The following is a 27,613-nucleotide window of genomic DNA, read 5'->3' as shown; positions in this document are numbered from 1 at the left end:
GGGGCTCACGACATGGGAGGAACGTGTTCATTCAGCAGAAGCATGTCTTTTCATACTGCCAACACAAAAAAGTAAATGTTCTGGATGTGCCATTTTAAGCTATTCAGTGACTTTTGGCAGATCTATTATGTAATTTTAATTATATAAGTCTGCTCTATTAAAGAGTAACATGGTTCCGCCTGTCCTCAGTACATCGTTGGTCAATCTCAGCATGGCTGGTTCGAGGGTCAACCTTATTTCTGGACTCTGCACTGGGATGTGTGTAAATACCCCTGGTTGCTGAAATTTGGAAAGAGCCAGCCCTGGTGTGCTCGCACTCACACACACAGCTTCCATCATGACCACTTTTGACGACATTTTGGAGGAGGCCGGCAAGTTCGGCAGGTTCCAGAAGCGTATATTCGGACTGCTGTGTATGGTGTCCTTGCCGTTTGCAGGTGTATATGTGGGTGTAGTGTTCCAGGGCTTCACTCCGGAGCACTGGTGCCAAGATCCTGGGCTGGAGCAGCTTCAAAAGCACTGTGGTTTGGGTCCAGAGAAGGCCCGCCAGTTCATCATACCTTTAGTCAACAGCTCTGCTGGTGTGGGACCCAGTCAGTGCCAGAGATATGATGTGGACTGGAACAGCACTGACCTCAACTGTGATGGTCTGGACAGTGAAACCACTGAGGTGCAGAGAGCTGGACTGCCAATAACTGCCTGCAAGAATGGCTGGCACTATGATTACGAGCATAGAGAGTCCTTTGTTACTGAGGTAAGGGATTGTATGCTTTTTTTTCTTTTGGGAACACTTCAGCATAGGGTATTATTATATTATTATAAATGATTATATATATATATATATATATATATATATATATATATATATATATATATATATATATATATATATAATATATATATATAATATATTATTAGATATATTTAATATAATATAATATAATAATGTATATATATATATATATATATATATATATATATTATTATTATTATTATTATTATGCCCTTTTAATGCATATATAAAGACTGGACTCCATATGATGCATGGCTGGATTTTACCACCACAACATTGTACAAAAGTTGCTTATGATTTTTCTAATTTCTAAGGGGCAGCCAGTTTTGCTGTGAAGTACAGTTTCAAAAAAGAGCTATATGTTAAGTGGACTTTTTTTTATCAAAAAATGCTTTTACTGAAATGGTCTAAAACTATAAATATAGAATAAATGGAATAAAGTTCATATTACTTTTAAATACATTTAAATGTAAAAGGTAGTGTTTCACATGCCAAAAATATTGTTTTTAAAATGTTTTGTGGTCCACGTATGATATAAATAAGTGTTACATAAGAGTTTAAGTAATAAAAAGTCGTATTTAAATTTTATTGAGGTTTTTTTTTAGTAGTTGTTGCACTAGAGCACCAGCATCTCAGATCAAATCAAATGCAGCTGTGTCTGTTGGCATCATGCCTCTAATCTTAGTGGGCTAACTGTTGTGACTAACCTGCTCCAATCCTGCAGACTCTTGCCTTAAACTTCACTTCTAACTTTAGAACACTGTATTGTTTAAGAATACTGGTAGATGATTAGATGCGTAAAAGACTGGAGTTTTCTTTGGTGGAGAAATATAACATTTTAACTTTTCCTTTCACTTTTTTCTTTTATTAGGAGAAAAAGCATCAGTGGAAGTATGAGTGTTTCTAAAGAGCTCAGGGAACTTTAGTGTGCTAATGGAATAGGATGCCACCACTGTAAAAAGTTAGTTTGTGAAATTGCTTCTCTCCTACAAATTCCACTATCAACTATCAGTAGTATTTCACTAACTGCAGAGTTCCAGACCTGCTGTTACAGCTGCAAAAGAGGACTTTGGATTTAGAATGGTTTAGATATCATATCATCATATCATATCAAATCTAACCCTAAACCTCACCTTTGCTGTTCACTGTTTCACCAGGCAGTTACCATAACAAGCAGCTTCAAACATCTATAGAGGTCATCAAAATAAAGTGTGACCCAGGTCTTGCTAGAGCTGTACATTCAAGCTCAACACCATTCAGGCTTTATTTTGAAGTATGTATTGTTAAGAATTATTGTAATATTTGATGACGAGGAGTGCTGTGTTTCAGTTTGATCTGGTGTGTGATGATGCCTGGCTGGTGGACGTGTTTCAGGCAGTGCTTGGCATTGGCTTCTTGGTGGGCAGCATTACCATCGGATACCTGGCTGATAAGTATGAACTCTGTTGTTCTCTTTTATTCTTTAATGTCCTCAGCAAAGAGAAAAATCAAACAATGTTTTTTTTTCAGCATTTGATTTCTTTATTTATTGTGGTTATGCTACAAGGTATTGTTAGTTTGCACTCATACACAAGACAAAGCTGCATATTACTGTGACTTAAACCCTATTCGGACAGGATTGGGATTAGTTTCTCAGGGGGACGTCTGTGAAAAATATTTCACACTTCTATTCAGTGATAAAACTCCTGCATCTGGACTATAATTGAAAAAACAGCAGGACCAGTGAGTGTTTTTGCTTTCTCAGTCACATTACATCACGTTCAGTAGCTCCTCCATTTCCACTAGGTGTTGTGTTTAGGTGGATCTACTTGGAAACGCGTGCCCAAAAGTGTAATTACGGTGCATAGCAGTGGACAAATAGCTATTCTACTAAACGCAAGGTGACGAAACCCAGAAATGTGCATCTGGACGGGACTGAAATTACTAGAGGACCAAGGAGTTCAGAGAAAAAACAGTAGGTAATTCAGCCTGTAATTTTCTTAGAGGACATCTGAGAAAAACACATACATGGTCGTTCTGGACAGGAATAAAATTACAGGGGACCCCCCATAAAAGAGAAAATTACCCCAGGACCCCTGAAAAACTAATCCCGTCCGGACAGGGCTTTAGCCTACTTAGCCTAACATACCTCTGTCATTTGGTAAAAATGGCACAATCAGGTTCATTCAAAATTACACAGGGTGAATGAATCTTATTACAGTTGTTCTGTGGAAAATAAACTGTTGTGTCTTTCTAGGTTTGGCAGAAAAATGAGCTTCCTTTTGTCCAATATCCTGAACGCAGTTACGGGAATTCTGGTGGCCATATCCCCCAACTACATCTCACTGGTGGTGTTCAGAGCTCTTCATGGCTTCGGGGTTAAGGGAGGTTGGATGGCTGCATATGTGCTGAGTAAGTAAGCATGCTGCTAATCTTTACTTTAAACCTATTGACTTTTGAACAGAAGTGCCACTGCAAGCTAAAATACTTCACGGCTTCACGGCTCCAACAGCTTAAAAAAAACAGAATTGTAGACACTTTTCTTTCTAAATGTCTCTTTATACAGCAAACTATGTGTATCACAACAGCATCATAACTTGACAGAGTTTCCACACTTGTAGTGCTGCTGCTACAAGTTACTATTTGGCCGTTTATTGATATACTTGCCTAGCCAACAAAAAAGTCTCCACCTGGAGTAATGATGTGGGGTTGATGCTGCAGTTATTCAGGTCTTTTTTATTCAGTTTTTATTCAGCAACAGTATGTGCTGAAAGAATGAGGTCAGCTGACTACCTGAATATACTGAATAAAGATCAGGTTATTTCATTAATGGATTTTTTCTCCTGATGGCACGGGTACATTCCAAGATCACAATATCAGGATTCATGGGGCTGGAATAGTGAAAGAGTGATTCAGGGAGCATGAGATCATCATTTTCACACATGGATTGTTCACCACAGAGTCCAGATCTTAATCTCATTCAGAATCTTTGGGATGTGCTGGAGAAGACTTTGTGCAGCGGTTGGTCAGACTCTACCATCGTTAATGCTGCAAGATCTTGGTGAAAAATAAATGCAACACTGGATTGAAATAAATCTTGTGGCATTGTAGGAGCTTACTGAAACAATGCCACAGTGACTGAGTGCAGCAATCAAAGATAAAGGCTGTCCAAAAAAATATTAGTGTATGTGACCTTTTTATTTTTGGCTGGGCAGTATATGTTATTATTAGGGGTGGGTCAAACTTGCTACTGTAATATATTGTATAGTTTTCATTTGCAATGCATTATAGATACATGCCATAAAATATAAATATTTTTATTGAAACATTGGTGCTCAAAACTAAGAATAGCCCCCTATTTTGAGTAACTCTAGTTACTGCTTCATTACTCCACATGGTGGTGCTAATGAACAGAGTAAATTTGTAAGTATCACAGATTCACAGTATTGTGTGTGTACTGCATTCTGTATTTTTTCTTTATTACACGTGTGAAAAATAGACACAAAGCGTATTTTTTATTTTGGTAACATGGTGGTAACATGCATAGCTGGTGTGAAAGCTACATTCATTAATATAGGAGAATATTGCATGTGGTGCAGTTACCATATCTGGGTACCATAACTGGGTTTTACAGTGTACTCTCAAATCAAGGTGCCTTTTTCTTCTCATGCACATCTACAAAACTTCATCATCATCGTCATTTACTGATATTTTGGATCAGTAATGTTGGGAATAGCATTAAGCAGTCTTTCAGAACTGGTAAACAAGGCCCCTCTTCTGTGGCAGGAGCTTTTTTTAAACCCAGTTTTGGCTTTTGTGTTGTTGCTTAGTCACAGAGCTGGTGGGGGTGGAGTACAGGAGGACGGTGGGGGTGCTCTTTCAGATGTTCTTCAGCTTCGGCCTCCTCCTGCTGGCCCTCATTGCTTACCTCATCCCCAATTGGCGTTGGCTGCAGGTGGCCTTCACAGTGCCCTATATCATCTTCCTGTCCTACTACTGGTGAGGTGTGAGGGTGTTCTATTACAGCATTCATATGGTTGTGTTTCGAAGTCACTGATTGTTGTGATGTGTGTTTTAATAATCACGGACGGTTTCTGCAGGTTCGTCCCAGAGTCACCAAGATGGCTTCTCTCTCAAAACAAGTCCAGTAGAGCTGTGGAGGTCACTCAGGCAATGGCCAAAGAGAATAAGAAGACTCTCTCCCAAAACATTAAGGTGCTTCCTTTGTTCAGTGTGGAGTGTGGTTAGTAATATGTAAAGTAAAAGAATCATTTTGGCGAAATACTTTATTTAAAATATATTTGTGATAATTGATTGCTTATCTTTGATGATACCAAGCAATAGTAACTTGGTATTTAATGTTTGCTTTCTTTAAGACGAATAGTGCTAATAAACACAAGAGAGGTTGTGACTAATCAAATTTGTGTAGATAAACTGTGGCGTTTTATTTGATTTCACACCTCTTGGACTTGGACTTGGACATTTTTACACATTACATCATTACACAAACACTTTAGATTAATTTATTATAGTCATAAATAGAACCAAAAATGCATGAGGTGATCAAATAACTCTTCTTTCTCCAAAGAACCTAAAAGATGATAATGCGGAAACCTCCACTGGCTCCTTTATGGACTTGATCAGAACCCCCAAGATAAGAAAGCACACCCTCATTCTCAGCTTCAACTGGTACGTTGGATAAGTTCAGCTCACATGTGAAGTGCAGTCAATCTACAGTTTAGAACTTTCTCTTAGCTTATACTCCTTAATCACTGCCTTTGTTGGCCCCTTGTACACTTCATCATCCTTTCTCTATTTTATTAATCACTGGACTGTTTTTGCCACAGCTAATTACCATATTTTATTGCCAAAATTATTCGCTCACCCATCGAAATCATTGATCTCAGGTTCCAATCACTTAAATGGACACTGATGTTTAAAACCAAACACCTTGACATGCAGACTACTTCTACAAACGTTAATGAAAGAATGGGTCTCTTTTAGGAGCTCATGTGCTCCAGTGAATTCTAGCGTGTCACCGTGATAGGATGTAGCACCTGTGCAACAAGTCCAGTCATAAAAATTTGCTCGCTACTAAATATTCCACAGCCAACTGTCAGTGATATATGACACAGTGCAAGTGACTGGGAATAAAAGCAACTCACTCTGGCAGCATAAAATAACAGAGCAGGGTCAGTGGATGTTGAGGTATATAGTGTGCAGAGATCACCAACTTTCTACAGAGTCAATAACCACTAAAATTTAGTCAATATTCATTCAAGAGCAGCTCTGCAGAAACAGACCACTGATGAAGGTCTGTCTCAGTTGGTCTGGAAAATAATTCAAAATCAGAACATATTTCTAATATTTCATTTTACATTATTTACCACATCTTTCACTGACTGATCATTGGATAATTATTATTGTACAGATGAAAATTAAGAAATATTTTGTAGTAAAAAAATTAGCCATATCTTCAAGCCCGAGACTTCAGCAAGGGTTATCAATCTATAACCCTTCTGAATCTTTCTGATGCATTTAGTTTGTGTGTCAAAATATGATAAATACTGAGTATCGTGAAAATGTCTTTTAGTATATTGATATAATATTTTTACAATATCACCCTGCTCTATCAATGTGTGTTTAGGTGGACCAAGGGTGGAAGCTTTTATAGTGTTCATTTTAATTTTGGAAATTCGTATTGTATTGACCGAAATGATCAAATACTGTATATTGGTTTTTAGATTTTTGCTATATTGTTCAGCCATAGCTTGTCTATACAGCACTAGATGTCTAGTCATATCCACAAAGGGATTTTTGTGGTTGCAGGGATTCGTTTCAGTGTAACAGGAGCTCAGTAGATCCTGATTAGTTGTTTAAAATCTGAGACCAAACCTGTAAAATCAGACGTACTTCTACTTTCTATTCCAGCTTCTTGCACGTTAGATTGGACACAACTGGGCTTCAGTATCTAACATCCAACATCTGAAGCTGCAAGGTAGTATTTCTAAGGTTGAGCTTTGAATGATTTAAGATCCCTTCTTTCCTCCAGGTTCACTAGTGCGGTGGTCTATCAGGGTCTGATCATGCGTTTGGGGATTCTGCGAGGAAACATCTACATTGACTTCCTCATTTCAGGGATTGTGGAGTTCCCTGCTGCCTTCCTCATCCTTTTTACCATTGAGCGCATTGGCCGGCGCCTACCATTCGCAGCAGCCAACATAGTGTCTGGAGCTGCATGCCTTATCACAGCATTCATTCCAGAGAGTAAGTTTAGTAATAAAGGTTAATGAGAACTAAAAGCTTAACAAATTTAATCCATTACAATACATGTGCATGATTTACCTATTATCTACACAGGTGTATTATGGTTGAAGACAGCGGTGGCCTGCATTGGCAGGCTGGGCATCACTATGGCCTTTGAAATGGTGGTATTTGTAAACACCGAACTGTACCCCACCTTCATCAGGTACATCCAATCTAAACAATGTAAGAGCAATGTGTTTCTAAAATATTGCACAAAGTGATGTCATACTGGTGCTCTGGTTTGAGATCAATATGATAAATAAGAGCCTTCCTAGTAACTAATTATGACTGTGTCGGTGCAGGAATCTGGGTGTGTCTGTGTGTTCAACACTGTGTGACATCGGCGGAATCATAGCCCCGTTCCTGCTGTACAGATTAGCAGTCATCTGGCTGGAGCTGCCACTTATCATTTTTGGTAAGTATGAATGTTCTGAAACATGATTTTTAAGGCAAAGTGTACTCTAATGCAGTATAATGGTCACTGGTGGACTCATAGGGGGTGACAGGGGGGCAACCGCCCCACCCTAGTAACTCCATGCCCTGAAGTGGCAAAAAAATTTTAAGTGCCCTACTGTCTGCCCTTCTTCTAGTGAAAGAAATGATTAAGTGCCTGCAAGGATTCCCCTTCTTGCAATAAAATATGATAATGTCCCTCAATATTATGAATATTTTGATAAGTGCCCATCTATTGGTGCCCTTCTGATCTTTGATTTAAAAATGGTGCCATTAAGTGCTTTCTATGCCACCTTCTACTAGATAGTGAATGAGTAAGTAAATGAGATGTGTTGCTAACATGATAAACATGATAAAGTGTGAGCTTGGGGGCCTCTTTAAGTGCCCACCAGTAGTAACAATGTGAAGTGGTGCCTTATAGGCAGGGGCAGATTTTACTACGACGCAAACCATGCAATTGCTTGGAGCCCTCAGGGATCAGGGGGCCCCCTGCTGGCCCAAAGGTTGGCGGAAAAAACAAAAACGAAACGCATTATTTCTTTTTTGTTTGACACCGAAGTTAAGCTTAGGTAGCCTAAGGTAGCTTTGGCACAACCCTGAAACAAAAATGGTTCAATTCTGAGGGTAGTATGAAGATTGAAAATAGTGCAAGGTGAGTCAATATTGCATTTTTCTATACAAAATAATCCATTTGATCAGGGCCCCCGGAAAAAAATATTGCTTGGGGCCCCAGAACTTCCAAATCCGCCCCTGCCTATAGGCACTTTCATAATGGGATAAACTGCTCTAAAATATGTTAAAAGACAGAGTAATTTGTTGTCAGGGATTGTAAAAAAAATTGCATCTATTTCATCTATTGATGTTTTTTAGTTTTAGCTACAGCCCCTCTAGAATGTGCAAGCCCCATACCATGAAGAAGGTGCCTTATTTTTCTACCCTAGCTCTTTAAATAGCCTGAATCTGCCACTGATAATGGTAATACAGTTTACCACAGTATTAGAACAGTTTAGCGGTATCTCCAAACTAGGATGGTGTTTTATAAATATGATGTGTCTGACGTGCCAAATTTCTGCTCTGTGTCTAGCTAATAAAATCCAAAATAGCTAGTTCTCTTTCAAGCATTCATTCGGTATCTCACTATGGGATACGCCCCTCTCGCGTATTCCTCAGAAGCACTCTAACATTACGCCAGCCCTTACTGGCTGGCCAGGTCTGACGTCCGCGGGGGGAGGCACCCCCTATAAAAGCAGGTGCCCGAGCGGCAGAACGTCATTCAAACATCTCTTCTCGCTCAGAAGCGACTCAAGTCGACGCTGCCAAGGAATTACGCTACTGTCCACAGAGCAGAGCTAACCACTCGCTCGCCGGGCGCTAATTCCTAACTACGGCGACATTCGACACAATTAAGATAGGCTTGTCTCCAAACAACTATCTAACCAGTCTGTCTCCAAACAGTGGTCAACACTCAGTGCAACTCGCTAGTCACCAAACTAGAGTACGCTGAACCCTATATCCTGTGCTATCGGCTAGCTTGTCACCAAACATTAGCCTTAGCCAACTACACTTAGCCGGAAAGCTAAGAGTTACTTTAGCTGCAAAGCTAACTAGCAATGGCTTCTCTTTCTCCCTCAGAGAGAGATGAGAAGCTGGGGCGGCTATGCTCATGTGGGAACAATATTTCTGCAAGAGATACTCACCCCTGCTGCAATGAGTGCCTCGGGCTGCAACACGCCCAAGACGCACTAGCCCCCACGGGTTCTTGCATCCACTGCGCCCGCCTGCCCATGAAAAGTCTCCGTCGTCGACTAGCACGCCATGCTAGTTTGACCGATCGAGACCCCATGATGGCGGCGCCTCCAGCTCCCGAGGGTCAACCTCAGGTGTCTGCAGCCAGTACCAGTGCAAACTGGGCCGAGCACATGGATGAAGTATCTCCGTTGCTCGACGAGCTCGGCTGCATGCGCGAGGAGCGGGATGAACTCCTCGACGCGGAGCTGGATTCACTGGACGGTTCGGACAACATCCTCCCCTACGAGGACGATGACGATCCGTTCCTTCCACCGACGGAGGCAGCAATGCCTCAAGCCCCTCGCGAGTGTAGCTCAGGCGCGGAAGGCGAGGTCGGTGGTTCCCCAGCTGCTGGTGCGAGCCTGCACGACGTATGCAAGCGCGCCGCAGGAAAACTGGGCATTCCATGGCCCAGCGCTCTGCCCGAGAAGGCCGGTTCTCGGTATGAAGGCAAGCGCTTACCCAGGGTGAAAAGTATGGAGAGACAGGTTCTTCCGCTATTCCCCGAGTGCCTGGAAGAAATGACCCGCACCTGGCCGAAACCTTTCTCATCGAAAAACCCGGTCCTGGGCGGTGCTACGCTGGACTGCGCAGAAATGGAGGCGAATGGACTGTCCAATCTGCCGCAGGTGGAGCCGCTGGTCGCTCACCACCTCCATCCTGGCCAGAAAGCCTTCATGACCACATCCGCGCCTAGCTTCCCGTCAAAGGCGGACGGATTCCAGTCCTCCATGACCGACAAGGCATACAGATCCGTTGCCCTCGGTGTGCGAGCTCTGAACGCATCGTCTATGCTGATGGCGTATCAGGCTGAGCTTCAGGAGGAGATGGCCGGAACCACGGAGCACAAGCTCTGGGACGAGATGTGCGTGGTGACCGACTTATGCCTTCGCCTACATCGCTGTGCTGTCCAGGCTTCAGGAAGGGCGATGAGTATCATGGTCACGCAGGAGAGAGCGCGCTGGCTCAACTTGTCTAGCCTCTCACACCGCGAAAAAGTCCAGCTTCTGGATGTTGCTGTGGATCCAAAGGGCTTGTTCGGCCCCGCTATGGCTGCTATGCAACGCCGCTGTGAGGAAAAGAAGCGGGAGGGTGAGGCTCTGCAAACCTGTCTGCCCAGGAAAGTGCACCCACCTCCTGCCTCAGCGCCCCGCCCATCCTTTGCACAAGCGGTAGCGCGTGCTCCGCTTGGCTACAGGATTCCAAAGCGACCCACCCCACCACAGCCCAGACCACCAGCAAAACCCAAAGCTGAGAGTGGAGGAGCATGGGGTAACAAGCCAGCTGCACCAGTGGACCAGCACGGAAGCCGACAAGCGCCGCCTCGCGCCCGCCTGGGCAAGAGGGCCTCGCAGGCAACCTAACTCGCTGCCGGGGGAGGGAAAGCGTGTTTGCCAGACACACGCCCCTCTCCCACTGGGGGACCAGTCCCTAGAGCCTGCAGTTGCGGCTCACAGTTCAGAAGTGTGGGACTTTGTTCAGTTCAGAAAACCCCTGTCCACTGTCAAAAACACACTGTGTTCAACAAAAATAAAATTGTACCCCATTGTGCAACCAGGCCACGGGCCGAGGGCACTTCAAAACAAAAATGCCCTATTGTTGAAAAACATAAGGAACACTGTGCACTTAGCGGCGCAGGGCCACATAAGCTCTGTACCAGAGCCGGCCACGCGCGCATGCGCAGCTGCCAGAGCGAGGCAGTGCTGCCCTCCACTAGAGGGCAGCAGTGCTCCACTGGTGGCGCTGCAGCCAGCTGTAACACAGCGAATAGCGCGCTGGCGCGCGTGTATCGCGTCGCAATGGGTGCTCAGAACTGTGGAGAAAGGGTACAGGCTCCAATTTTCACACACCCCCCCTCGATTCTCAGACATAATATGGTCACAGGCGAGGGGAAATGCTGCCAGTTTTCTAGAAGCAGAGATAGCCTCTCTTTTAGAGAAAGGAGCGATTCAAGTAGTACCTCCAACGCAGAGCCGGAGCGGCTTCTACTCGAGGTATTTTATAGTTCCCAAAAAGGGAGGGGGCATGAGACCTATACTGGACCTGAGAGCGTTAAACAAACACCTCAGACAGTACAAATTCCGGATGCTGACTCACTCAGCACTGCTAAAGTTTGTACGCCCAGACGATTGGTTCACCACCATCGATCTAAAAGATGCATACTTTCACATTCCCATTTACCCTCCCCACAGAAAGTTTCTCAGATTCGCCTTTCAGGGGAGGACATACGAGTATATGGTACTCCCGTTCGGCCTCTCTCTGAGCCCGCGCGTTTTTGTCAAATGCACAGAAGCAGCGATAGGGCCGCTCAGGGCGAATGGAATTCGTCTGGCAACGTATTTGGACGACTGGCTTTTGGCTGCAAAGTCAAAGGAAGAAGCCGTGACACACACCGAATACTTAATGAGACACCTCTCATGGCTGGGGTTTCAAATCAACTTGGCCAAAAGTGTGCTGAACCCCAGCCAGTCAGTAACTTTCATCGGACTGTCCCTAGACTCAGTGGCGATGAGAGCTCGGCTTTCCCCAGACAGAGTAGAGGCATTTCAGGCATGCCTCGCCCAGTTTCGAAGGGGAAATTATGTGGAGCTGAGGATGTGCTACAGACTTTTGGGTCTGATGGCGTCAGCATTGGCTGCTATTCCCCTAGGGAGGCTACATATGAGGGGGTTTCAGCGCTGGGTGGCGAAACTCGGTCTGGACCCGCGAATGTACGCACGCAGGAAAATTATTGTGTCAGCTCAGGGTGCGCGGACACTGCGACTGTGGAAGCATCCGCGCTTCCTGTCACAGGGCGCACCGTTAGGCACGATCAGTGCCAGAAAAGTAATCACTACCGATGCGTCTCTATGGGGATGGGGTGCCACCCACGAAGGGAGGTCGGTAAATGGACAGTGGAGTCCGAGCTTACGCTTGGCTCATGTAAATGTTCTGGAGCTCAGGGCAGTATGCCTGGCTCTACGTCATTTTCTTCCGTATGTGGAAAACTCTCATGTGTTGGTCCGTACGGACAACACGACTGTGGTGGCTTACATCAACAAGCAGGGGGGCTTACGCTCCCTACAACTTCACAGGCTAGCACACAGACTGATTATCTGGAGCAATGCCAACCTCCTCTCACTCAGAGCAACGCATGTGCCGGGAGTGTCAAATCGAGGGGCGGACCTACTCTCCAGGGGCCACCCTCGCTATGGGGAGTGGAAACTTCACCCAGACGTGGTGAATATGGTCTGGAAGCGGTACGGTCTCCCAGCAGTGGATCTGTTCGCATCCAGGGAGAACGCACAGTGCCACCAGTTTTTCTCACTGAAGGACAGGGATGCTCCGCTGGGAGTGGACGCGCTGGCACACGAGTGGCCGCGTGCCCTCCTTTACGCTTTCCCTCCACTAGCTCTGATATCCCCTACTCTAATCAGAGTGAGAGAGGCGGGTCTATCAGTTATTCTGATAGCACCGAATTGGCCACAAAAGACTTGGTTAGCGGAGATAACGCAGATGCTTTACGCTCAACCATGGCCCCTCCCACTGCGCAGGGATCTGCTCTCGCAGGCGCGGGGAGAAATCTTTCACCCTCACCCAGAGCGCCTAGCTCTCTGGGCTTGGCCCGTGAAGGGTTAAATTTGACGTCATGTGGGCTGCCTCAGAATGTAGTAGCTACCATCCAAAGTGCTAGGGCACCGTCCACACGCACTTTGTATCATGCTAAGTGGCGTGTGTTTGAGGATTGGTGTACTGACACAGATGAAGTGCCATACCAATGCTCTGTAAGGAGTGTTTTGTTATTTTTACAAACACTTCTTGAAAATGGTAGAGCTTTTTCCACTATCAAAGTGTATCTAGCTGCTATTTCTGCGTGTCACGTAGGACTTAATGGCAAAACGTTGGGGCAACACCCCCTCATTTGTCGATTTATGCGCGGGGTGCGTCGCTTGCGCCCTGTATCAAAACCTTTATCTCCTAAGTGGGATTTGCCTCTGGTACTAGAGGCTTTATCCGGACCTCCATTCGAACCTTTACTGGAGGTGGATTCGAAGATGCTTTCACTTAAAACAGCACTGCTTATGGCGCTCGTGTCTGCCAAACGAGTTGGCGACTTACACGCCTTTTCAGTGCATTCTTCGTGTATGCAATTTGGTCCAGGTGACTCTAACGTTTCTCTGCGACCTAACCCAGCGTACATTCCTAAGGTTATGGACACGTCTTATTCGTGTCTTCCGTTGGAGCTCACTGCTTTTCACCCACCGCCGTTTTCGTCTCCGGAACAGCAGCGGTTACATATGCTATGTCCTGTGCGCGCTTTGAGAGCGTATCTGACCAGGACCATGTCATTCAGGAAATCAGATCAACTATTTATTTCCTGGTCCGGGTCTCATAAGGGCAAGCCCATTACAAAACAGCGTCTCTCACACTGGATTGTAAAAGCTATAGGCTTGGCCTATTCAGCAAAAGGGTTGAACCCCCCCGATGGTCTGTGTGCGCATTCTACGAGGGGTATTGCCACATCATGGGCTCTTTTTAAAGGGGTGTCCTTACAAGAGCTATGTGCGGCCGCTTGTTGGTCATCACCTACAACCTTTATGAGGTTCTACAGGCTTGACGTTACTTCATCACGTTTGGCTCATGCTGTTTTGAGCACTAGCTCAGCGCTGGCTCAAGACGCGCCAGTCTGATGTCAGGTCAAGCAGCGTCTAGGTTGGCTTGTCCGGCAATACGGGAGTAAGCATATCCCATAGTGAGATACCGAATGAATGCTTGAAAGAGAACTTTAGGTTACGACCGTAACCCCGGTTCTCTGATAGCATGAGTGAGGTATCTCACCGGACCACCCTTCTTGCAATGAGCGAGAAGAGATAGCTAACTTTGAATGACGTTCTGCCGCTCGGGCACCTGCTTTTATAGGGGGTGCCTCCCCCCGCGGACGTCAGACCTGGCCAGCCAGTAAGGGCTGGCGTAATGTTAGAGTGCTTCTGAGGAATACGCGAGAGGGGCGTATCCCATAGTGAGATACCTCACTCATGCTATCAGAGAACCGGGGTTACGGTCGTAACCTAAAGTTCTTTCATGTGTGTTTAAGATGGCCACAGGGTGGCGGCACTCTCTGCCAAATGTGACATTGCTCTTTGAAGACCATCTATGTTGTAAGTTTAGCAATGTGCTCTGTTTAAATCAAATGAAAGCCACTAACCCTGAACATTAGAGTTTGCAAGGTGTACCTCAAAACATTCCTGATATCATTCACCTCTGTGCATGTTAAAGCTTTATCTTTATCTAAAAGTGTGTGATTTGAGCCTCCTTTAGCTGGAACACAGTCTGTGCTGTGGTGTTAGCATTAAGTCTGTTAGCTAACATTAGTTAGTTATCTAGCCAATACCTTTGACTTCACTCCCTTTGACAGTTTATTTATATAAAATAAGTTTATATATAAAAATAAGTTTATATTATGTGTACTCAGGTTAGTTAAAAACAGCTGTACTGAGCTCTCTGATACTCCATGTATCTGTACTAGAGGCTAGTTTAGCAAGTGAGCTTCAGAACCTAACACCATGGGAAAAAACAACAATTTCTGTGCTCTAACCACACTGTCACGCTGTCATTTTCATCTAAACATTTACAGAATATAAGTGGAGTTTCAGTTTAAAAAACTTGAGTGTGTTCTGTGGTGAACAAAATGTTAGCTATCATGCTAGCTAAGTGAAGTCTCCTGATTATCTGTGCAAAATATTTATTAATCGTCAGATGATGGTTTAACATTTACTGACTGACTTAAACATGCGTGCAGTGTTTACTTAATCTGTAAACAAACTGAACTGTTTTTGTTCATTTTTCAGTTTAAAAATAAATAATAAATTAAGAATTTGATGGTAATGTAGCCACGTAAATACAGGACCTCGCTGAGTGGTCACCAATGCCTCGAAAGCCCCTGACAGATAATCTGGACCTTGGCAACTGCTACAGCAAATATGAGCACAGGACATTGGGTGTGGGGAAAGCCTCTGTGTGTTTTTACTGTAAATCTGCACATAAACAACATGTATCGCATTAGTGTAGTGCTTTAATCAGATCACTACTGCAGTTAGTCAGCAGTTTAGGAAAAATGGAATTTGCCTTATGTGTCAATACTGATTAGATACTCTACCATAAAAGTACAATATATAAACAAATTAGCCACATACATTTTCTGTAGATAAACTAGACCTGACTTCAATGTATTGTGTTGTGGAATTTTTTTTTTCATGAGTGTAAAAAAACATGCAGGCAGTAATAGAACATTTGGTCTAACAGGAGTCCTAGCATTCGTTGCTGGTGGACTGGTGCTGCTACTGCCCGAGACCAAAGGAGTGCCTCTTCCAGAAACCATTGATGACATTGAATACCCAAACCGGTAAGAGTAAAGACAATTTCACACAGATGGCTGGTTTGTAAACTTTGAGCATTTTCCCCCCGGTTTGGTTTGTCTTCACACAGTAAAGTAAAAGACGTCTCAACAAAGGTTAAACCTGGTTACAACCTGGTAGTTGATTCGGTGTAGTTCAGGGTCAGATCACCACAAAAGATCTACGCTAGAGTTAATTTGCATGTTGACTAAGACCACTTCCTCTCAAGGGTTTTTGTGTAGCTGTTTTGCATCCAAGTGCAAAATCAACTACACAAGTGCAAACTGTATTCCCACCTGTCCAAATAAATTACATTGATTTAACTAACAATTGAATGTGTAAAAAATGCTCTTAAGTTACAAAATGCCCACTGTACTCTGTTCATGTTCTTCTATTGTTTGTTGTTGTAATTTATTCATATGTAAGCTGTTGCTGTGATATTATGTAACAATGTAAATATGTTATTATCATACTTTCAGAAACAAAGAAGATACTATGAAGAGTCACCAGCTGGAGAATCTACTTCCCTCAGTTGTGACAAATAACAAAGAGACAGTAACTGTCTAAGCGGACTGTATTTGCTCTTAAATAATTAATAACACATGCAGTACCAGTCAAAAGTTTGGAACACTCCTCTTCTCATTAAATGTGTTTTCTTTTTTTATGATTTTGTACATTGTACATTTAATATGGAAGACATTAAAGCTATACAGGAAGACGTGCAGAATTATTCTGTAAACAAAAAGTGTTAAACAAACCAGAATATGTTTTATATTTGGGACCCTTCTAGATCTTCCACGTTTACCTTTGAGGACTGATCTGCACACACTGGGTATTTTAATGTCAGTATCTTTATTAGTGAGAGTCACCATGAATAATTTTCTGTCTTAAAGGAGTTTCTGGAGGTGCTGAACAATACTTGCTGCTTTTCCTTCATACTGTGAAGCTCCAGATCATCCCCAATCACCATTCCAGTTGGGTTTAGGTCAGAGGATTGTGCAGGATAAACTTTTTTTTTTTGTACTTACTACGTAATTTTATATGTCTATATAAACTGTTTTCATGTATTTAATATTATTCTGCAATGCAGAGAATAAATGAAAGAAAAACACTGAATGGGAATGTGCATCTAATGTTTTGACTGGTACTGCATACATTTAAATCTAAATGAATCTAATTCAACAACTAATTAAAAAGTATTTTGTAATATAAACCCAATGGGAATTTCTGCACGGTCAGTCTGCTATTCAGTGCTCTGAGCTGTGGGGCTGCTCCAGAAGATTCTTACTGAATATTTAATTGAAAGTTTAATGTAAAATAACAATTTCACTAAATTATTTTATACTGATTTGAGCACAAACAAAAAAAAAACGATGAAAATAAGCTGAATAATTCTCACTTCTGTTTAGGATGTACATTTTATTTACTAAGCTCTCCTCTGTAAAGGCCTGCTTAGTTATTATGTATATGTTGTTCTTTTACTGGTTGAACATACTGTAATGTATTCTGAGTAAAGAAACTGTTTAGAGGCTAAATGTATCGAGTTTAATTGTTTCTTCGTGTGGGGAAATTCAGTAGACATGAAGTGGAGTCTTTATAATGAGACTTAAACAAAAAAAAAATAAGGAGGGAAAAAAAATCACAAACATCAATTGGTGAACATCAACAGGATCTCCTGATTCCCATGTAAAAACACTGACATGGAGTACACGTTTAATTAACTCAGTGGCCTTTACCCTTTAGTCTCCTTTTCAATCCAGTCAATAAACTTGGAGACACGGGCATACACACCAGGCTTCATGGCATTGGCACAGCCAAGTCCCCATGAAGTCACTCCCTGAAGAATAAAGGTCTTCTGTGAGAAACACACAAGAGGACCGCCACTGTCACCCTAAGAAAAAAAGAAAGAAAGAGAGAGAGAGAGAGAGAAAGGGTGGTAAATACACACAGATTGCGTAGAATATGCAGTGGTGGAACACTGAACACACTGTCAATTACCTACATAGCATGCATATTGAGAATACATTTATAATACATTTTAATTTCCTTTTCAACTGCACAGTGATTTATCAGTCTACTGCTTATGCTTTAGTAGAGCTCAGTAATATTAGTAGATAATGATTAGTACAGTGATTTATCAGTCTACTCATGCTTTAGTAGAGCTCAATAACACTAAAATGAAGACACTGCTACACATATTGGAAGTAGTTCATTTATTTTTTTCTGTACCTGACAGCTGTCAGATCCTCCTTCAATGTTTCCTGCACACATTTCATGGTCCTTCACCCGGTTGTTCAGGTAGGCTGGACGGTTGCACACTTTGTTTTCAATGACGGGAAAACCAGTCTCCTTCAAAACACCTTCACCCCCCGTTCCTGATAAACAGGGTAAAGACATAAAGAGAGAGTAAGTGTGTGAAAAATTAAGAAATCGAATAATATTATCAAAATAATTTTACCAAGATCAACATAAATACCATTTTCATACAAACCTTTTGTATCCCCCCATCCTGTAACATAGCATTCAGTTCCAGTTGGTACAATGTAGTCTTTGTCTGGTAGGCATGCAGTCGAAACCTTTTCATTTAAAACTACAGGACTGAAATAAGAAAGATCTTTATTTGATAATTGCAAAGCTGTGCTTGAAGGAGCAAATATCTCATGTGGAGATAATTTACAAACTATAGAGAAGAAGATCACCAACATTTAGACTGTAGTTAATGTACATTTAACTTGGATTCTGATGGGTATCATTTACTTTGAAAGTTAATTTTTTGCTAATTAAATTTTTGGTTTCAGTGCCAAAAATGGCGAAGCAAAATAGTAAAACAAGTCCTTTATTTCAACAATCAAGTACTTATCAAATTAGCGATAGGCCTGTCGCAATAACTTATCGAGTTATCGTCCGATAATTTTTTTTTATCGCGATAATTTTGCCGAAGTCGATAACAGCCGCGTGTTTCCACGTGGATTTGTTTACATTAGAGAGCGAGTCCCGCTGCTCTCTCGCCGGCTCTCGCCGGATCTGTCAGACAGCGACATCTATCGGTTAGGAACTGAGTGCAGTGCAGAATTTATGCAGCAGGGAGAGTGAGCAGTGACGGTGCCGCTATACGCGCGCACACAGCGGGGAGTGTGTGTGTGGAGACGTGTTAGCTAGCGAACGATTCGAGGCAACTTGGACTTTCTCAAAACTAAACAGCTTTAGAGAGCGTTTGAGTAAGTTTTAAAGCCGTATTCCGCGGCTCCGGTGTGGGAGTATTTTGGGAGTATTTTGGCTTTAAGCGAAATGAGCGAGGAGAACCATCAGCCGGAATGTTTACAAGGTTTCACAACAGTGGAAACAAAAGCTGGCTATTCTAACTTACTAACCTGAGATCTTATTTAAAGCACAACCATCCAGCCCAATTCATCCAGCTGAATATTGAATATAAAAATTGTTCCCCCTGTTGTTGTTGATCCTGCCTCAAGCCCCACACGGTAAACATGCTGGTGTTTCTTGCTCAGAATTTAACAGATAGTTACATTAAAAAATACATTTGTAGCAAGAGCTATGGGCTGCTGAGCTATCTGTGTGTCTTCGATCATATGGACTAAGCTAATGTGTGTTTTACAGCATATAATAGTTACATATATGATCAGAAAAAGTGCCAATGTGTAAAAAATAAACAATGTAAATGTTACTTTAATCTATTTGTTGTTACTTTATTTTTTGAATAAGAGTCTGTTTAATATTTCGTGCAGTTTTTCAGAACTTTGTTTGTTTTAGTTATTTACGATATTAAAATATTTTTTATATTGGGAGCCCAATGTCTGCTCTTAATAATATAAAGTTAGCTTAACTGTGTAATAGTATTATTATGCTAGTATATTGTTAGTGTGGCATATTGTCTTAAAGCACCTTTGGGAGCCCAGAAAGCAGGAAAAAGCATTTTCTATAGTGGTGCTTTAAAATAACAATATTATCATTTATCGCAATAATTTCTGGGACAATATATCGTCCTGAGAATTTTGTTATCGTGACAGGCCTAATTAGCGAGTATTTGAGATGGGTTTTACATGCTAATGTCTGTAAGTACAAAAATAATATCTTTTGCATCAGCATTAAACAGTTACCAACACAATGAAATTCCAAAGATCCAACAGAAGAGGTTTTCTCACCGGTCTAGCTTAAGAAGTGCAATATCCTTTCCAGTTGGTTCCAGTACAATCTTTTCCACATCTCGTATTTGTTTGGAGGATTCCGTCGCTGCTTCTGTGTGTATTCCCATGTACACTTTGTAGAAAGACGGTCTCCTAGAACTAGATTTTTTTTGTGTGTGTGTTGTGAAGTCTGAACACAAATATAGATACATAATCCACAATTTTACATGAGCCACAAAGTGCTACTCACGCCTCAAGGCAGTGCGCTGCGGTGAGGACCCACTGAGCATCAATTAAAGTTCCACCACAGAAGTGAACACCAACCCTATAGGCCAAAATATAGCAAAGCACTGAAAAAGTTCTCTCCAAAAATGTTTTTTAGGATACATATTATTCTTCTGTTAATGTAGTATTTCAAGTTCAATGAACAGACAGGCAGCCAGGTTATAGACTACAATATACATTACACACGTAAAACCTTTTGGGTAGTGCTTTCTTACCTGTTTCTAAGGCTGATTTGCCAAGGCCAGGAGTGAGGCTTAGAGACACAGCCACCGACGATTCGCCCAAAGCAGCGCCTTGGTTTTATTGCTGGCTGCCCGCACTTCAGATATTCTGTATCCAAAGCTATAAATCTCACATCATTAATTTTTATGTAACTACTAAAAAATGACATAATTCTGACTTACTGGAGATTCAGGGCTTATGACACATAAGACCAAATTGGTCTCCAATTTGCCCAATACCACTGAGATTTTGTAGAAACCATTTTCTGTTATGTTCTGAAATGTTGTTCACAGTGTGAGGAACAATGAGATAAATATATAATTTAATTAATGTTTCCATTTTAGCTACAGTGTGACAACATGTTTACTCTTTTAAACAGGAATATATATATATATATATATATATATATATATATATATATATATATATATATATATATATATATGACATATGTAACATATGATTTCACCAAAATATGGACAAAATGTATTGAAGCACTTCTTGATGCATTTCTACTAGATTTTAGATTTTTGTTACAATTGTTGAGTGGATTTGGTTGCATTCAGCAACAAGAGTGTTAGTGAGGTCAGGAGGGTGGATGATCATTACTGCACCTCACCCACAACTCCCAAACTCCCACAACTCCATCTAAAATATTGGATGGAGCTCCTTTACTTCAGAGAACACAGTTCTACTGCTCCTTAAATTAATAGCAGGGGGCTGTATATCCCTCTATTGGCTACCCCAAGCTTTGTATTATGTATTATCTGCTCCATACAGTCCTATTCTTTTGGCAATACGTCTCTACAGGGACTAGATAATGTGTGTGTGCTTGCACGTATGTGTCAACACTAGCTGCAGCTTACAGTGGTGGATGGATTCATTTCAAGGGGTTTCCACAAATATTCATGAATTGAGACTTAAAGACTTTACTTTTATAGTTGGTCTTAACTAAAACAGTGTATAGCAAAGCCCATGTTTCAAAAGTCAACAGGAGATTACATTAAAGTCTTTAATATGATGTTGAATCAATCAGACTCAATCAGTGCTTACCACATTCTGGAATCTGGCAGTAGTCCCATTTCTTATTAGGATCTGTAGTATAACACCAAGGTCCATTTACATCACCATCAGGATTTCTGCATTTCTATGGAAAGCCATTCGGTTAAAAGCATATTAATACAATAAGTTACATGTCTTATATTTCTTATTCGTGTCTACAAGTTCTACTACCTACATTAGAATCCAGTCCCTTGTCTGGGTGTGCCTGAGGAGTAAAACTGGAAAGGTGGGGGGTGCTGGCGGACCAAGCTTGACAGGTCACTCCTGCAACAGTCTTGGATACTGAACCACGGTAGCTAATGCCACTGCCTGTCTTACAATCTTCAAACAAGTGCGAAAAGTGTCAGACATTTAACAAGGTTTGTGTGAATGAGAACTACAAACAGCACGAGAGTGCTACATGCTACGTTTCAAAAGGGCACACCTGCAAACTCTGAGGGTACAGACTGAGTGAGGAGTGTTGGGGGAACTACGGGTTTGAGGGCAGGTGGAGGTGTCAATGATACGGTTGTGCTGCCACAGCGCTCTATTCTACAGTATTCCCAGCGCACTGAGGGATCAGTGGTGTAGCACCAAGGAGCCCTGTCCCCATCAGGATTCCTGCACAGGTTTCTTCTCAAGTCTCTGCAGTTTGGATACAAATACAAATACAAAATACTTCAGGCCCTGTAAACATGGTGGTTTCCTTTTAGACTACCTGCTTCATCAAAGAACTAAATAAACTAAATATAGTTAAGGAAAAAGACAGCTGGTTATTAGATTGCACTGAATTGTTAGATTTAAACATTTGATAAATCTGTTTTAAATGGATGTACAGCAAGTAGAAACTGTTCATTCATTTAAAAGTTGCATATTTGCTGTTCCAATTATTTCAATATTAATTTAAGTATATACAGTAGCAGTCAAATGTTTGGACACTCCTTCTCATTTAATGTTTTTCTTTCTTAAATGTATTCTCTACACTGTAGATTAATATTAAAGACAAGAAAACAATTAAGGAACACATATGGAATTACGTAGTAAACAAAAGTGTTTGACGTCCACAATCCTTTGATTTAAACCCAACTGAAATGAGAGATTGTAGTATTTGGAATAACCTGAAGCTTCACAGTGTGAAGGAAAAGCAGCAACTATTGTTCAGCACCTCCAGAAACTCCTTCAAGACTCTGAGAAAACTATTTCAGGTAACTCTACCCAATAAAGACACTGATCTTAAAATACCAAGAGTGTTTGCAGATCTGTCCTCAAAGCATTTTGTATATTTACAAAATAAAGCTTTAATGTCTTCAATATTAACTTTTTTTATAAAAAATAAAACACATTAAATAAAAAGAAGTGTGTCCAAACTTTTGACTGGTACTATATATGGCATCAAGTTCAGACTAATCTCTATTTGTGCGCCAACCCCAAGATAGGTTTAAAAATGCATTTAATCATCTTACGCAGTAGGGAAATTCTGAGGTGTCTTCACATGTGAATGAGGTTCCATTGATGCCCAGGCCTGACATTTCTTTCCACTGATGGTCTCTGTCATTACTCCACGGTATGAGCTCCCGTTATCTTCATAACAGTCCTCGTTTGGAGCGATAACTGGTTCATCTGGCAATACATTTAAATCATATCAGCTCTGAAGTGCCACCAAAACACCCACATCCCTGTGACGTGGAAACTATGCTAAGCATAATAGCTAATTCTAAAAGAAATAGTCCAGATTGTATGAGAAACTGACCAGGGCGTGGCTCGTTACCACAGCTCTCCACGTTGCAGTACTCCCAGCGGGTCTCTGGATCAGTTGTGTAACACCAGGGCTTTCTCTCGTGGTCAGGGTTTCTGCAATAGTTCTGATCAAGACCTCTGAAACAGACACACGCCCACACTTTCAATATACCAGTGCTATCATAGTATGTAAAGACTTATTTGACATATTTAGGTCAAATATCCTTGTTTATCATATTACTGCAATGGTGTAAAAGTCATTACAAACGACCGAAGGGACTTGATTGTCAAACTATGTCAATAGATCAAATCTGTTGCAGAGACTCAAAAACAAATAAAATATACATTTGCTGTTGGTATATTTTTAATATATCTGCTAACCATTTATGTACAGTATTATGTGTGGAAAATTCTTACTATCTTTTTATGACTTTTAGGGTTACAGATGCGGCAGAACCAAACAAGCAAGTTCTCAAACAACATCAATGTAAAAAAACAATGCAATAGAAAATGCTTGTTTTATTTGTATATAAAATGTTTGTGAAAATGTGGATAGATAAAGTTAAGTAGAGTTGACTTGATCTTTAAATAACATAATTAAGTATAATATGTTTTCCCATGAGAATTATCACGTTAAGTAGGACACTGGTCTATCTGTAGTCTATATGTAGTAGAGAAGAAAATCTTCTACGATACCCCAAATTAATGTTTAGTTTCATGCAAATGTATTGGTGCACACCATTAATGAACTATTTGTCCATTAAGCAAAGTGTGCATTGTGGGGCCATTAATCGAGAATTAAATACAGCTTGGCCTAGCATTATGCTGATTACACATTAATACTCACTTGCATGGGTAATTGTCTGGTGTTCTTGAGTGTTTGTGAGGGAGCTGAGATGCCCAGGACTGGCAGGTTTTTCCAGATTCTGTGACAGAAACTGTTCCTCTATACGTGTTCCCATCTCCAGTTGTACAATTCAGCTGAGGTAAAATCGTTGGTGGCGGAGATGCTGTGAAAATAAAGAGTCAAATGTATCATATGTATCAAAGGTATCTAATAAACCGTGATAAGTGTCCATGTCCATGTTCATGATCAGTGTATGAAGCCAAATGTTGTATTCATTGAACTAAAACCATGTGTTTCTGATAATAGAAGTGTAAAACTGCTCACTGCAGCGAGAAACAGAGCAGAACTCCCAGCGTTTGGCGGGGCTCTCAGTGAAACACCAGGGCTTAGGCTCCCCATCAGGGTTCCTGCAGTAGTTTTCCTCCAGATACTTCTCAGGAAACCTGCACCATACAAAACACATAGTAACATATATTTGTTGCATGTATGATAGTGTTGAACTTCATATAATTTTTTTGTATCTTTTTTTTAACTCCAATTCTGCCAACATAATGTAAAAATTAGACCTGAATATGTTTTAAACAGTATTTTAAACCTCCTTAGAACAATAGAAAACACATTTTAACAAGAGTAACATACTGAGGAGCATGCTGGGCAGAAAAGAGGCCAACCACTTATATAAAGTAATAATATGTGGGGAAAATTCATTCATTCACTATTTCATTATTACTTGAGGCAGGGTTACAGATGTAGCCAAACTAAACAAGCAAGTTATTGAACAGCAATAACGTATAAAAAGTCACTTATTTTACCTAAGTGTATAAAATGTATGTGAAATCAGGTCAGGTATTAAGTATCAGTCACTATTTACAGACGATTCCATACATTTTTAATAGGGTGGCATTTTAATAGAGTGGAGTTATGAATATAGCTTAATTTTGGGAGATTGATCCATACCTTTACTCCTCCCACGCTTCCCCCTATATAAACCCTCACTTCCTCTCTACCTCCTCCTTTCCTTTTCCCTTCCCGTATCTCTTCTTGTGGGGGGGCTTCAGCTTCACGCTTTCTAGCGAAGCTGCCTCAAACTCCTGCCCAAATGCTCTGAGCTCCCTTTTGATTCCAGTCCAGGGCGAGGGAAATAAACATCCTTACTGATCAGTGCTCCAAATGAGTGTGTCTGTATGTGTTGAATGGATCCACTCATGTAACAATACAACATTTACAGACATATTATTATATATTGGATGCCTGATTCAACTAACTTGCCAAATAACAAGTTCAGTAAAACAAACAGAACATGACTGCATAATGACTCAAGCAATGTGACTCAAGCAATTTGTCAAAATTTTAAGTACAATCACAAGGTTTTCATCATAAAATGGACAAGTGAGATAATTATTGGGTAGTAAAAACCTTTGTTTGCTTACACTGAAGGCATGTATCCATGGTTATGGGGCTTCTGGGAGTCCCAGCGTTGGCAAGTAAGTCCACTCTCAGTGGTGGAGATCTTGCCTCTGTAGTTCTCTCCACTGCAGTGCATGCATTCCTCTACAGATATTAAGGACCATGTGTCAAGAGATGTTATGAACATGACATTACTGTAATGTACTGTAATGTAATTCACTGATGGTGAAAAGCGGGTAGGTCCTGTACCTGTGCAGTCTTGGATGTCACAGTTTTCCCATCTCTTGGCCGGGTCGGTGGTATAGCACCAGGGGCCTCCCTTGTCTCCATCTGGATTTCGACAGAAATTTGACTCCAGGTCTGCTTTTGGATGCGACCTGGGGGTGATGCTGCAAAACGATATAGTTGATAACAGATTACAGGTTTATTCGCCATACTTTCAGTTGCTGACTGAAACATTTTGGAGCATAAAAATTGACAATTTAAGAAAAAACACATACTTTGGCTTATGGGGGAATGTACTCTCCCATCTTTGACAAAGTGTCCCTGATTTCGTCTTGGATTTTGTCCCTCTGTAGTCAGTGCCAATGCCAATTACACACTCCAGCAAATACACTGGATAGGAAGGAAATTAATTTAAGAGAAAGCACACATCACACTCGTGTCTAAAACACAAATCATTAGCAAAAAAAAAAAAAACTATATCATGGATTTTCCACTGTGGGACCTTGGAAGTTCAGCATTTATATTAATATATAAAAATAAGTATATTTTTTAAATAAGTAAGGAGCTCTCTGGAAAAAAGATGGCACAGTCAAATGTGAAGTCTATTTTGACCATATGGAACATGAACCACTTGTGCAATGCTCCGGTTGAGGGGACATGTTTAGACAATGTTCTTCACCTTTTGACTTTGTTTAGTGTCACAGATCAAACTGTTTTCTGATTTGAGGAGATTACTTATTAACTGATGGACACCAAGGGGCAAATTGACAAATGATAGCACAAGGGCTTCACTGTGGGACTAGGAAATAATAGTCATCTACTTTTACTATTTTACTAAAATTCTTATACATAAAGACAATATATTATAGAATGGCCATTTACAAGGATAAATTGTTTTGCTATATAATAGAAAAACTGCTATGTATGGTTCTTTAAAAAAAACTTTTATGTTTTTCTACAGCATTAACAAAGGTGATAACACAAAAATAATGGCATACATTATTGTGTAAATCACTCTACCTACTCTAATTTGATTTATTTAACCAAAGACCTCATAAGCAGCTCATAATCAGTTCGGTGTACTACAGCAGGGAAATGCAAATGTTCATAATGAATGTGCAGGAATACGTGTAAAGAAGAAGAAATATCTTACCTATCTTCTCGTATAGAGTTATAGATCTTCTACGGAGGATGGGCTCTATCTTAGAGTTGGCTGGTATTGTTATGCAGTCTTGATCTTTTTCAATGTACATAAAAGACCTGCAAACAATATTAGAGTAGACTCAACTGGGATAACAGCTAGAGGTCAGTACTGCAGTTGAGGTTCAGCACGTACATTACAGTAAATTACCTGCATGTAAATGATGTCTCTGTATTGCATTTAACTGCACACTCTTGCACTGATCTTACAATGTAATGATTTTTTATCAAAGTGAGTATCCAAGCACCATCTGTTTTAGTGTATGCATCCAGAACATCTATGGGAACAGAATACAAATATATTTAAAATATTTATATGTTTGCACCCCCCCAAACTGATTACATGTTTTGGTTATGTTGAAATAAATACAAAAAAATCCCCAAAATACCCTGCTGGCAGACTAGAGCTTTAGTACAGAAGAGGACATATGTGAACATGGACACAATTACCATTTCTGAAGAGAAAAACTGTTCTTTACCTGCACTCTCAGTCAGCCCTGTAAAAACACCTGCTAATGACAGAAGTTAATAATATTACTCAAACCGTGAACGCCACTCAACTACTCTTTGCTCACAAAACAATAATCTGGCAACTTCAGCTCGTTTATAGACATTTCAACAGTACACTATAAAATCACTATAGCCTGTGTTGCTGTATTATGTTAATTTAGCAGCTCACCTGTATAAAGGAGAAAGCAGAGCAAGAGAGGAGCTTTGCCTGAGTCCATGTTGTAGCACTGAAGAGCAGTGCAGGAGATGCTTTCAGTGCAGATTTTGACTCTTTCAGACCATGTCAATAAGACAAATAGATCTC

General features: G+C 41.1%; 2 protein-coding genes across 3 annotated transcripts; one reads left to right on the top strand and one right to left on the bottom strand.

Annotated features, from left to right (window-relative positions):
• The first annotated feature begins 209 nt into the window (after nucleotides 1-209).
• On the top strand, nucleotides 210-17,318 carry slc22a2 (solute carrier family 22 member 2). Its single transcript, XM_049484191.1, has 11 exons — nucleotides 210-754; nucleotides 2,123-2,226; nucleotides 3,030-3,184; nucleotides 4,603-4,771; nucleotides 4,873-4,987; nucleotides 5,361-5,461; nucleotides 6,825-7,039; nucleotides 7,133-7,241; nucleotides 7,381-7,493; nucleotides 15,602-15,701; nucleotides 16,173-17,318. Exons 1-11 carry the CDS (start codon nucleotides 338-340, stop codon nucleotides 16,258-16,260), a joined length of 1,686 nt encoding a protein of 561 aa, XP_049340148.1. The 5' UTR covers nucleotides 210-337; the 3' UTR covers nucleotides 16,261-17,318.
• On the bottom strand, nucleotides 17,216-27,613 carry plg (plasminogen). Of its 2 annotated transcripts, none has more exons than XM_049484184.1 (20): nucleotides 27,479-27,613; nucleotides 27,279-27,311; nucleotides 26,951-27,077; nucleotides 26,753-26,859; nucleotides 25,875-25,989; nucleotides 25,624-25,763; nucleotides 25,398-25,518; nucleotides 24,292-24,410; nucleotides 23,968-24,130; nucleotides 23,134-23,258; nucleotides 22,847-23,003; nucleotides 21,829-22,028; nucleotides 21,580-21,725; nucleotides 21,396-21,489; nucleotides 20,336-20,462; nucleotides 20,086-20,160; nucleotides 19,854-19,994; nucleotides 18,185-18,291; nucleotides 17,923-18,068; nucleotides 17,216-17,584 (listed from the first exon to the last, which is right to left on the bottom strand). In XM_049484184.1, exons 1-20 carry the CDS (start codon nucleotides 27,525-27,527, stop codon nucleotides 17,426-17,428), a joined length of 2,451 nt encoding a protein of 816 aa, XP_049340141.1. In that variant the 5' UTR covers nucleotides 27,528-27,613; the 3' UTR covers nucleotides 17,216-17,425. The 2 variants fall into 2 exon arrangements, with proteins under 2 accessions (XP_049340141.1, XP_049340143.1); XM_049484186.1 differs by having other exon boundaries at nucleotides 27,279-27,308; nucleotides 27,479-27,598.

This window comes from Astyanax mexicanus, chromosome 1 (assembly GCF_023375975.1).
Source record: "Astyanax mexicanus isolate ESR-SI-001 chromosome 1, AstMex3_surface, whole genome shotgun sequence".
In the NCBI taxonomy this organism is placed as follows: Eukaryota; Metazoa; Chordata; class Actinopteri; order Characiformes; family Acestrorhamphidae; genus Astyanax; species Astyanax mexicanus.
Note: the sequence above shows the minus strand (reverse complement) of the source record. Positions and strands in the feature narration are given on the sequence as shown.